The sequence below is a fragment of the Pteropus alecto genome, unplaced genomic scaffold (genome assembly GCF_000325575.1).
Source record: "Pteropus alecto unplaced genomic scaffold, ASM32557v1 scaffold196, whole genome shotgun sequence".
Classification (NCBI taxonomy): domain Eukaryota; kingdom Metazoa; phylum Chordata; class Mammalia; order Chiroptera; family Pteropodidae; genus Pteropus; species Pteropus alecto.
In genome coordinates this window covers 1,668,161-1,681,094 of record NW_006439717.1, presented here as the reverse complement: position 1 = coordinate 1,681,094, position 12,934 = coordinate 1,668,161, and the positions used below count along the sequence as shown (strand labels likewise).

The 12,934-nt window shown below is 36.9% G+C and overlaps 1 protein-coding gene across 1 annotated transcript; it reads left to right on the top strand.

Moving 5' to 3' along the window:
* The first annotated feature begins 1,864 nt into the window (after nt 1-1,864).
* LOC102889336 (olfactory receptor 8S1) lies at nt 1,865-2,803 on the top strand. Its single transcript, XM_006916910.1, has one exon. The coding sequence runs from the start codon at nt 1,865-1,867 to the stop codon at nt 2,801-2,803; it is 939 nt and encodes a 312-aa protein (XP_006916972.1).
* Nucleotides 2,804-12,934: the final 10,131 nt, after the last annotated feature.

Genomic DNA, 12,934 nt, shown 5'->3' with positions numbered 1-12,934 from the left:
GAGCAGATTGCTTTATTGGACAAGATGTACAGGTAATATGTTTGGGGGTATGGGAAGGATTTTGAGGCTGGGTTTATGGCTAAAGAGTTAAAATGTATGGATTTAGAAGTGTCTCTTGGCTGAACTTTGGATTCATTGTGAATGGCCAGGACCGTGAAACTGACCCAGCCAACCTAACAAGTCCTGTGAGTGACTCAAGGTCAGATTTCAGGATGTAAGGCCAAAGCTGGAAGTCATGGGTAAACATTGTTTGAGGAAATAGAGCATTGTAATCCAGACCTGTAGATTTATGAGAATCAGAGTTGAGGAACGTGAGCACAATCTGACCATGAAGGAGAAAGCTGAGATATGAAAACTAAGATGACAGTCAGAAATTTAGTCTATATATCTGTACAACAGAAGAATACAAAGGTTTGAATATTCTATTTCTGTTCAGAACAGCCTTCTGAGTTTGAGCAGAGTAAAGTTGGTGGGGGGGAACCTTCTTCCTGTGGGGGCAGAGATAATAGCAATGGGTGTTTCCAACAGAAACTAGGAGCTGTGAGTCAAACTCTCACTGTCCTATAGGATGAATTTCTAAACTTTTTTCCTATACTGTCTGGGAGTGTGGTCCAGAATGTGTAGTATTGAGCAGAGTCCTCTGTCCTAGCTGCTTCTACTGCCAAGATACTCACTCTCATACTCCCTAGCATGAAACTCTTTCAAACATTCCTCTTGGTTACTTTTCTATAGAGATTCGCCCCATTCTGAGATACACAGCCATCTTGGGAATGCTCTTCAGGGCGGGCCCAGGGGCCTGCACTGAGTCTCTACTACTTTTTCTCTTCCTTGGCATGGCTGCAGTTTTCAGCTATGCCTATCAGCAGCAATTACATGCTCTCCTTTCCAAGTGAAGGCACCCACAGTAATAGCAAAGTGGAGACAGGCTCCACCCCAATATAATCCTAAACTTCTAGTTTACCTTCCAGCTTGGATCATGGGCAGAGAAGGGCAGCCACCAGTAGTGATTTCAATGTGATCTTCTCACACATCTCTTCATAGAGACATATGAATAACAACAGCAGCATTAGCAGCAAAAACTTTGGTATTTGATAGTGTCTCACCCTATGTGAGAATTCAGGTGAATTTTGTCTATCTTATAATCTCAAATGATAACAATAATAATAGTTAGGAGCAGGTGCTTTTGAAGAACTTTATATTTAATCTCACATTTAATCCTAAAAACACTAAGTGGTACTGTTATTACCTGCATTTTATACATAAGGAAATCAAGGCAAAGGGCCTTATGTATCTTATAAAAAGTCATATTGTTAATTAATGGTAGAACTGGGATTTGAACCTAGTCTGATACAGGAGCCACACGTTTAGCATTTGATCTCTGGTGCCCACTTATTCCCTAGGCATCAGTTTTCAGAACTACCCATATTTTACCAAACATGGCTTCATTTTTCTCAATCCTGAGCATTTGAACACATTCTTAGTGCAAACTAAATATCTGTCAGAAACATGTTTCTAAGAGCAATCACACATTTTCTTAAAATTTTATCAAATTCACTCTACATAGTATCACTATTGACCCTCACTAACTTACAATTTGAGAATCCATTGGATTAATTATATTTATGTATTTTGCCTGCATATCCATGTTCTTCAATGGACAACACTAAGCTCAGGGACCATATCTTAATCATCTTTTTGTTTTCAATGGCAGTCACAAAACTTAGGTCATAATAGAGAGCAAAAATATTTCCTGAATAACAGTGATGTGAAACAAGAATCAATGCAACGAGAAAATTCCTTGAAAGATCATAGACCTTTGACTCCCATGCCTTTTTATATTATTTCTAGGGAAACACCTTTGTAAATGGCCTTGGGGAACCACAGCACGATCACAGAGTTCATCCTCCTCGGACTGTCTGCCAACTCCCACGTCCAGGCTGTGCTCTTTGTTTTGTTCCTGGGGATTTACCTCTTGACCATAATGGGAAACTTGATTATGATGCTGGTGATCAGGGCTGATTCCCACCTCCACACACCCATGTACTTCTTCCTGAGTCACCTTGCTTTTGTTGATCTCTGCTTCTCTTCGGTCACTGTGCCCAAGATGCTGGAGAATCTTCAGTCTCAGAAGAAAACTATCTCAGTAGAGGGCTGCCTGACTCAGGTCTTCTTTGTGTTTTTTGCTGCAGGAACTGAAGCCTGTCTGCTCTCAGTGATGGCCTATGACCGCTATGCCGCCATCTGCCACCCACTGCTCTATGGGCAGATTATGAGTAAATCACTGTATATGCAGCTTGTGTGGGGCTCGTGGGGACTGGGCTTTCTGGACGCACTCATCAATATCTTCCTAACTATGAATATGGTCTTCTGTGAGGCCAAAATCATTTCCCACTACAGCTGTGAGATGCCCTCTCTCCTCTCTCTGTCTTGCTCTGATATCTCCAGAAACCTCATTGCCTTGCTCTGCTCTACTATCTTGCATGGGCTGGGAACTTTCCTTCTGGTATTCTTATCCTACGCCCGTATTATCGCCACCATCCTGAGCATCAGCTCTACCTCAGGCAGAAGCAAGACCTTCTCCACCTGTTCTTCCCACCTCACTGCAGTGACACTTTACTATGGTTCAGGTTTGCTTCGCCATCTCATGCCAAACTCAGGTTCCCCCATGGAGTTGATCTTCTCTGTGCAATATACTGTGATTACTCCTATGCTGAACCCCCTCATTTACAGCCTGAAAAACAAGGAGATGAAGGCGGCTTTGAAAAGAACTTTGGAAAAGTATCTGCAAAACATCAGGTACTAAAATAAAAAGAGTATGGTGGAGAAATGGAATAAATCTGCATATAAAAGGACATTAGGTGAGTTTACGGTAGTAAAGAGTATTCCTGATCACTTACAGTTTCAGATGCTGCAACCTAAATTAGAAATGCGTGAGAGAATGGGATAAAATTATTATAGGAATGATAGTTGACTTTGATTCCTTCCAAAGGCAAAGCAAATTATTAAATAATCACCATAATCTAGAAAGTTTTGTCCTGAACATATTGATTCATTTTCTCATTCTAAAACATTCGCTTTAGGCTTCCCATTTGGTAAAATTATTTTTTAAATTATAAATTTATCATTATTTTTATTGATTTTGGGGAGTATACTAAAAATCATACATTTGATAAGAATGTAGAGTCATGGATCTGCAAGAGAGAAAAGTCATAGATAAGGGTAGATAGAAAGATTGTACTAGCATTTAGATTTAGTTTAATAAGGCAAGAAAAACATTGAAGAGCATAAAAGTGAAAACAATATAAAACTGTTTTTAACTTGTAGATGATACTGTTGAGTGTGTATAAAATCCAAAGAAATTTATAAATTATTGGAACTACTTAGTGAATTTACCAAAGTCAATGAATTCAAAAGCAATATACAAAAAGCATTTGAGGAGGGAATTCTGCAAAAATGGTGGAGTAAGGACCTCCTAAAATTCTTTACTCTCTAAAAACAAAGAGGACAGGCAAAATGGTCAGAATCAAATTTTCAGAACTCTGTAAGTTAACCAATGATTTGCAGCAACTGTTGGAGGATCTAATGAAGAAATTTTTGCAAAAAATTTTCTCTTGTTGAATTGTTCTTAGATGATTTCTTCAGCCTCTGAAAATTTGAGGAGGTGTTGAGAAGGGAGTTCTGCAGAGGTTCATTTGGGGACACTGGATCCCTAGGTGGGAAAAGGGGCATCAAAAAGTGGAAAAGGAGATGAAAAGGAAGAAGGTGACACATCTTCTCTCCTTATGTAGACTCAGGTTCTGTGTCCTGTGCTACTTGACCATCTAAGTTTTAGACCAGAGTCATCCAATAGAACTATAATTAGAGATGTGTTCTATATCAGCACTGTGCAGTATAGTCACCACCATCTGCATGTTCCTATGGAGTGTTTAAAATATATCTAACACAAATGAGAAATTAAATTTTTCATTTTATTTAATTTTAATTATTTTTAATTTAAATGAACACATGTAGCTCGAGGCTACCATTATAGGCAGTGCAGCTCTCAACCAGAGGTTGGCAAACTTCTTCTGTAAAGGGCCAGACAGTAAATATTTTAGATTTTGAGAGACATACAGTCCCTGCCATTTTTATGCAAAAGCAATCACATACAATAAATAAATAAATGAGCTTGGCTGTGTTCCCATGAAGTTTTATCTACAAAAACAGTCAGTGAGCCAGCTTTGGTCCATGGCCAGAGTTTGCCAACCTCTGCTGTAGACCATGTAGATCCACAGATGCTCCAGGACATCAGATGCTTTAGTGCTCAGTTATTTCCCTGGACTGACCCTTTTACTTTAATTTACTTATTTTCAATTTATTTCTTTTACTTTCCCTATCAATTTATTTAAGAATTTTTTAGTTTCATATTTGATTGACCAGGTGTAAAACTTATGTAGCAGTAGTGTTTGGGGATTTTAAGTTCACCACTTTGCTAGGTACAATCTTTGTAATACACATCCATTAGGTCTCTCAAGTTTAAAACTTAGACAAAACTCTGAGTCGTTTCTCTTATTTACCATAAGCATCCAGAAATGGTTAAAACTTAACTCCTTAAGAGTTTTTTCTCCCTTTTGTCACAGTCTTAGTTTAGATCTTCATTATTTCAGAATTGCTATAAATATTCTCCTAATTTATCCCCTTGACCAAGGCTCTACTCCCCTCAAATCTGCCTTCTATGCAAATTATACAATGTTACATACAAAAATGCTTATATGTCCACGTTCTTCAAAGCTTAAAATCTGTATGCCCAGTGCTTCAAGAAGTTAAATTCCAAGTTACTTTATTTAGCATGACATAATGAAACCACACATAATCTACCTCTAAGCCTCATCTCTAATTGATCTCAGTTTAAAGTCACTACATTTGTGATTTTTCCCACATGAGTCATTGCTATTTTTCATCTACTTGAAATGTATTCAAATTGCCCAATTGACCACTCATCTTCAAGCATGCTGGATAAGAGGTATCTTCTGTCTACATTACTATTGCCTTTCGTATACTGCCATTTCAGTACATAACACATTGCTCCATCACTGCCCGTCACTGATATGATCCTCATTAGACTGTCAAACTCTGTAGGCCAGGGACTATTCCATAATCATTGTCATAATTATTTTTGTAGTGCATTTCGGGCATTTAAAACACCCTTTAATAAGCAGATGCCCAGGACAATGTCCTGGAGGCCACAGGATATGGGAAAAAGTTGCTTTTACACATATGAATCAGAAAATACATTTTTATGTTTCTAAATAATAGTTTAATTCTCTAATTTTATATCAATGACAGAGCTATTAATAAATGAATTTAAAAAAGAAGTGTTATTAAAGCAAAATATTGCATTATCTATAATCTAGTTTCAATTCTCTTAATACAGTAGTTTCACATTTTATTATAATATTAAATGATAGTCCCCAATATTTTGTTATGACTCCTGACTAATTTCTCATTGGCATACTTATAAGCCATCAAGACTTTATACCCTTTGTGAATTTATTCAAGTCCATGAATCAAACAGTTTTGTAAAAATCTACTATCTAAGGATGACATCAGAAGTTCAAATTTGTATTATTTGGCTCCAATAAAAATTTCAGTATCTGAGAGTATACCAACTATACTTATATACTTAAATTAAAATTTTTCAGTATCTTAATTATAATAAGGATAATATTTTGTGTGGTAAAGATAATATATACTGAAAAGATATATATCTGTATATATATGTGTGTGTATACATATGTATATATATCTTATACATGTCCTCTCTTTATATGTTTTCAAATATTTACTTAGTATTTCCCCTTTCCTCTAGTGTCTATCAGTGCAATATTCACTAGTAACAAGAAAACTCATCACAAATTCTTGACAATTAGTTTTATACATCCAAGTATATCAAAGATTATACATCTAAATACTCGGAGGCATGCCCACGAGCTTTTGAGCCCTTTGAACCACTCTTCTCTTGCTCAGGCCCACTTCCACATCTGGAAGTATACTATCACTTCTAATAAAGTTATTCTTTTCTGCTGAAAAAAATATATATATTATAAACACATACATACATACATACATACGTTCATACATACATACTTGGAGGCAGCTAAATATCATACCTGGATGTTTAATACATATATACATATATACATACATACATACATACTTAGAGGCAGCTAAATATCATACCTGGATGTTTGCATATAATGAGTATAATGAAATTAGAAAAATGTGTAAGAAAATGTTGTCCTAGCTCTGTTATAAATTACTATATAGCTTAGGGCAGGTCATTTCTTCCCTCTAGATCCAAGATATTTACTTGAATGACTTGAACAGGAAGTTAGACTGGATTATCTTTGAAGTTGATTACATCAATATTCCAAAACATCCCTCACAAGTTCTTATGAGCCAGTTATTCACTGAAAAGTCTCAGATGGACTAGACCAATCTTATCACCAAGTTCAATTATTCGAAAGTTTCCAAAAGCATTAGAGAAGAATAGCCATTTTGCAGAGCACACTTTATAAAAGTATACCATCTCCAAAGTACCATCACCAAGTAATGTAAAATTCACCTCAAGTTAGCATTTTAAAAAAAGAAAAACAGTTATAGAAAAATTTTTGAACTAATCCACTCAGTCAATACCATGAGAAAAATCAGGCATTAAAACAACGGATTTGGACTGGATTTATTCTCGTGAAAAAGAGCATGTTAGAGATGTAGGTAAGTCCCTAGATTATAAATTTTTCAGGAACAAGGAGAATAGTTTCTTATTTTACAGAGAATCTCCAATTTATTTCTCAGTACTTAGAATTTGTCAGGAAGAAAATTAATGTTTCTTTTGTTAACAATTTAAAAAGTAGTCTTCCTTTGGCTCTCTTAAGCAATAGCAGCCACTTAGTCTTTTGTGTGTTATCACATATGGATCTATATATAAATCATATAAAATACATTTTGACATTTCTGCCATCAAAACAGTTATCTTGGAAAAACTCTAAAAATATTTTTATGATGCCATGTAGATGCATTTTTTAGGACAATTCATTCCTAGACACAAAGCTTCCCTTGAAAACAAGTGCTAGCTTAAGGGCTGATCTTCACACTAGCCCTTTTCAATACCATAGTGAAGGCTGAGGGGTCACACACTCTGCCCAAAAGATATCCACGTTAAAAATTTTGTTTTCCCAGTTGCTTCATTCATTTTATCATCAAATTGTTTACATTCAGAAATGCAGCTCATGTGAACTCAGGAAAATAATAAGGAAAAAAAGGAGTAGTGCCCAACACAACTCCTAGGGAATCAATCCATCCATGAGATATCAGGCTACTAAGTATCGACTACTATGTCAAGCTCTGTAAAGGGCTAGCGTGGGACTCATGGGGCCTGGGGTTTCAGGACACATTCATCAACATCCTACTAGCTATAAGACTGGATTGCTGTGAGGATCAGCCCAACCCCCACTACAGCCGTGAGCTGCCCTCTCTCTTCTCTCTGTCCTGCTCTGATGTCTCCACCAATTTTACTGTTCTTCTCTGTTCCAGCCTCCAGCATTGGCTTGGAACCTGTGTCCTAATTGTTAATTCCTACACTCTCATTGTCTCCACCATCCCTAGGACCAGCTCATTCTCAGGTATAAGCAAGACCTTCTCCACGTGCTCCTTCCACCTCCGTGTAGTGCTCCTGTCTTATGATTCGGCTCTCCTCAGCTATTTCACACCAAACTGAGGTTCACTGTTGAAGCTCATCACTTCTCTACAGTACTGTGTGCTCACTCCCTTAGTGAATCCCCTCATCTATAGTTTGAACAGCAATAAGGTAAAAGCAGCTGTGAGAAACACCCATAGAAAATATCTCCAATATTTCAGGTAGCTGACCAGAGTCAGAGGATGATAGAGAATTTGTTTACTACAGCAAGGCATTCTGGTAAGTTGACTTTAAGAGAATTTCCTGATTGCTTCACATACTGGAAGCAGAAAAGAATCTTAGAGATTCATAGAGCTACCCAGATAAATATCAAAAATGAAAGAAAGGATTGTTTCTTTTCATTGCTGACTAGGATTCCACTGTATGGCTCTTCCATGGTTTATTTATCTATTACCAGGTTAAGAACATTTGGGTTGTTTCCAGTTTCTGTCTATTGCAAATAAAACTGCTGTAAATATTCACCTAGCGGTTTTGTGTGGATATATGTTTTCAGTTCTTAAGGATAAATACTCAGGAGAGGGATTGCTGTGGCATATGGTAAGTGTCAGTTTAACTTAATAAAAACAAATTTCCAAGCTGTTTTCCAGAATAGCTGTACGATTTTACATCCCCACTAGAAATGTATGAGGGATTCAGTTATCCTGCAACATTGCCCACACTTGGTATTATATTTTTTAATGTATGTGCATAATAACAAAACTTCAAAAAAAAAGGCAAAAACAGACAGCTGGAATATAAAGAGACAAATTCATAATTGTAGTTGGAGATTGCAACACTCTTCTCTCAATAATCAAGAGGAAAGTAGAAAAACAATCTGTAACTTGACTATAGGAAATAAATGTAGAAAGTACCTGAAGAACACTATAAAATAAATTGACCTGGCTAACATTTAAAAAATACTATCCCCAAAACAGCATAATTTACTTTCTTTTCAAGCACATATGGAACACTCACCAAGATGTTTTATTGTAGGGGAAAATCAAACTCAACAAATATAAAAAAAAATGAAGTCATATAAATTATGTTTTCTGACTACAATTAGAAATTATAGTTTATTCTAGAAATAAACTAAACATCAACAACAGAAAGATGTCCAGAAAATCTCCCAAATATATGCAAATTGAACCACCATTTATAAATAACAAATGGATCACAGAAGAAATTACCAGAAAAATTAAGAAATGTTTTCAATCAAAGGAAATTGAAATGTAGCATATAAAAATACGTGAAGAGAAACTAAAGCAGTGCTTACAAAGAAATATATAGCATTAAATATTTGTACTAGAAAACAAAAATTATCTGAACTTCAATCTTAAAAAAACAAGGAAAAGAAGAGCAAATTAAATCCAAAGTAAGCAAACAATCGAAATAAAAATGAAAACAGATGTGATGTCATCAAGATGGCAACATAGGCTGTTCCCAACTTCATTCCTACTCACAAGAAGACCAACTAGCAACCCTCCATAGACAAGACACCATTGTGAAAATCCCAGAACCTGAGGGTGAGGCTGAAGCACCCCCAGGAACTCAGAGACTGAGAAAGACCACATAAGAAGGCTAAGAGGAGCTACTACCCTCGGATCACTTCTCCACCAGGCCAACACAGTGCACCCCAGGAGGGTCCCCCTAGGCCTACAGTTTCTCCAGTGGGAAAAATAGAGCCCAAGGTGGACATCCAGCTCCCCCAGTGTTATAGCACACTTCTTGGGAGGCCCACTCGGGTCTCGCCTCCACAGGGATCACTGGGAGAATCGTGAGGCTTGACTACTCAGGATCAGCTAGAGACAGAGAAAGAAGGACAGGGCAAAAACTATATATGTATTCATATATTGGCAAAAACTATATATGTATTCATATATTGGCAAACTACTAAGTGTTGTTGAGAGTATGCAACAATAAGAATCCTATGCCACTGATGGTGGGGATGTTAATTGGTGTAATTTCATGGACCCGAGACTACAATACCACAAATGGGCTGAAGCATTACAGCTTTATCAATCTGGGATGAGCAAAATTGATTAGTCATATAAAAATATCTTTTCTGTTGATTGACTCCTTTGATCATCACAATTTATAAACTTGGTGTTTATATTCCCCAACTCTTATGGATGAAGGAAAATAATTTAGAAGTAAGCTATGAGACCCTGAGATTTCCTAAATAAAGTATCCATCTCCTTACAGGTCCACAGGAAACTGCTCCCAGTCTTCCACCTTTCAAAGCCCTAGACATCCACCTAAGGGTCAAGGCCCTTGCTTTAATCCAAAAGTTCTGAACACACCTTATCGAAGAGAATGACCTATAATTCTCACAAATTTTAACTCTACTAGTCAATTAAAGTTTGGCATTTGGTGGCGACTTCAGGGGATTCAGAAAATGGGCCCATCTGTCTCCTGAGCCACCAGTTGGCCAATTTACTAATTGTCTTTCTGTCAGATTATATCTGGAAATTGCTTGCCTCACTGATACTTTAGCCAAGTATTTAGAATCACAAAGGCAACTAAAGGAACAGATGCCATGTGATTTCATCTAGATCAGACGAGAAGTTTTGCAGATATTGCTTATAAAAATCTGAATGTTTTTCCACTGTGGTGAGTTAGCGAGAAAGACCTAACCACGTAAGTTATTCAAACTTCTTCATCAGAGACACTTTATTTTTCTGCCAATATTGAGACTTCAAAACTAAGGGAAAAAAATTGATTACTTTTTCATAATTGGGCTTTAAAAGTATTGGTTTTTATGTGCAAAAAGAGCACCTGACTGTGAATGACTCCTCACCCCATGGAAAGACCAGAGCGAAAAGCCATCTTCTGTGCCAGGAAGTGTCAGGAGCTGGATAATGTCCTCCATAGTTTATGTAATGATGTAATGGTCTTAACCACCTGCCACCCGCCCCCCCCCAGGGAGACTTCCAGGTTATGTCTGTCCCTCTTCATTGGCCTTCTACTCCTGGCTCTCTGGGGCCACTCTTCTCAACCACACCCTCTCGTCAGTATTTCCTTGTGTTGGAGCTAAGCTCTGGACTCTAAGTACCAATTACAACAGGACTTTAAGAATTTTTTTCCATCGAGGACTTTGTCATCAGCTACTCTTAGTATCTACTCAATAATGTCTCTCCATGCTTCCAAAGTATTGTTGAAAATTGGTTTTGTTGGTTTCTTGCATTCTTGCTACAATTTTTGCATTAATTATAAATTTTAGGTTTAAGAGAAGCTGAAACACGCAGCTGAGAGGTTCCTATTCTGGAGAGGCATGGGGGAAACACATCAGAGTAGCTGGAGTGTTCCTGGAAACCTAGAATCGCCCACCTCTTCTAAAAGTCTAATCGCATCTGCTAAAGAGAGTTCTTTTTTTTTTTTTTTTTTTATTTACCTCCCTATCAATTCTATCTGCCAGTAATGTAGGTGGTGAAAAGAGAAAGAGGAAAAGACAGAAGAATTTAAGCAGTAAATACTAGCATATGTGAAGTGTAACTTTTAAACACACTGACTATTTCTCCCCACTCCAGGTGACCCCCAAGATACTAGGGGCAGACAAGTGCTGCCTTGTAGCACTAGACTTGTCTTTCCTCTTATCCTCATCTTCCCACGCATTCCTTCAAATTACTAATATTTTCTGTGTAATTACACTGAGCAAATTAAGTGTTAGATATAGAGTAGGACTCAGCTACCTATATCTTTGGAAATAATAGGATCAGATTATTGGACCTAAAGGATTTAAAATTTGTAAATAAAATAATGTGCTATGTCTCCCAGAGCTGAGTGAATTTTAAATTTAGACACAAATTATTTTTTAATGTGAATTCCCAATTGTGAAATTCCAGCCATAAATTGTCTGATTTTTTTCTTAAAATGAATTGAATATTTTCTTTAAAATATTCAAAAAAAAAAAATCAACCTCCTGCTCCACCTCTTTTTAAGATAGAATCTGAAAAAATGGAGACAAAATAACAATAGGCGGCCATTTGAGAAGTGCTCAAGCAGAGCTATCCCTGGCAAACCAGCAAAATAAGAAGAAAAAATAACAGGAAAGCACTGGGCTCTAATTCTGGATATGCCACTCCTCTCTGTAAACAAAGAAACCTGTCCCTCTTCCTCCTTTTTTGAATTTCAAATATAGTCATTCAGATATCAGTGTGCAATGCATCCACTTCTCTCCTCAAACGTAAATGAGCAGAATTTGGGATTTGTGTTTATCTTTTACTATGCAGTTAAAATAAACCTGTCCTTATTTTGTCACCAAAGGATCTGTGTTAGGGTCTGGAGTGAGAAAATCTGGAATCCCACAATATGGGCTTCTACCCACCTTACTAATAGATTGTGTGGGCCAGATCTACACTGTATGTAAATATGATAGAATCAAAGCAATTATCAGCTCAAATTTAGGCAACAAATTGGAAGTACTTAGAAATTTTTTCAGTTGAATTAAGTAAACTTAATTTGCTCATGTAGAAGTCAGAGAGGATGTTTATTTCAACAGGATTTTAAGAGCACAGAGATTAAAAAAAAACACCTTATAATTGACTTTTCCATTTGATTTTCCTTCTTCACTGCAGAGTGAATTAACTTGGAACACCACCCTACATCGCACACTGCTCAGGACACAACTGAGAGGTAATTTGTATCTGATATCTGAGGAGGATTTCAAGTATGGGAAGATGCCTAAATATAGCATAGCATAAGTGAAGAAAGCCAGAAAGAACAAGGATTAATTCATAGACTGTCCCAGCAGAAATAGAACTTATTTTGAGTCCTATGGGCAATACCAACATCAGACGATTTCATGTTAGTTGAAAGCCAAAGGATTCACAGCTGATTCAGAATTTCAGTGAACAAGTTAAGATTACTATAAGAGGTTATCATTCCAGGCAAGAGAGCTCTGAAGGGGCAGAGTGTGAGTGTATAATGATGGGTCAGATTTCAAGTTTAGTATCAAGGAATTCAGCTCTGGATATTGGGAGCATATTATTTAAAATCTAAGACAAATAGTGCATTCATTCATACAATAGTTTATCAAAGGTTTATGTCAGACTATCAATCAATCTACTTTAAGTGTAACACCCTACACAGTGTAATCTATAAATATCTGTTGATTTTTGAGTGAAGGAAGGAAGGAAGGAAGGAAGGAAGGAAGGAAGGAAGGAAGGAAGGAAGGAAGGAAGGAAGGAAGAAGAGATAGAGGCCATCCCCTGAGTTGCTCAC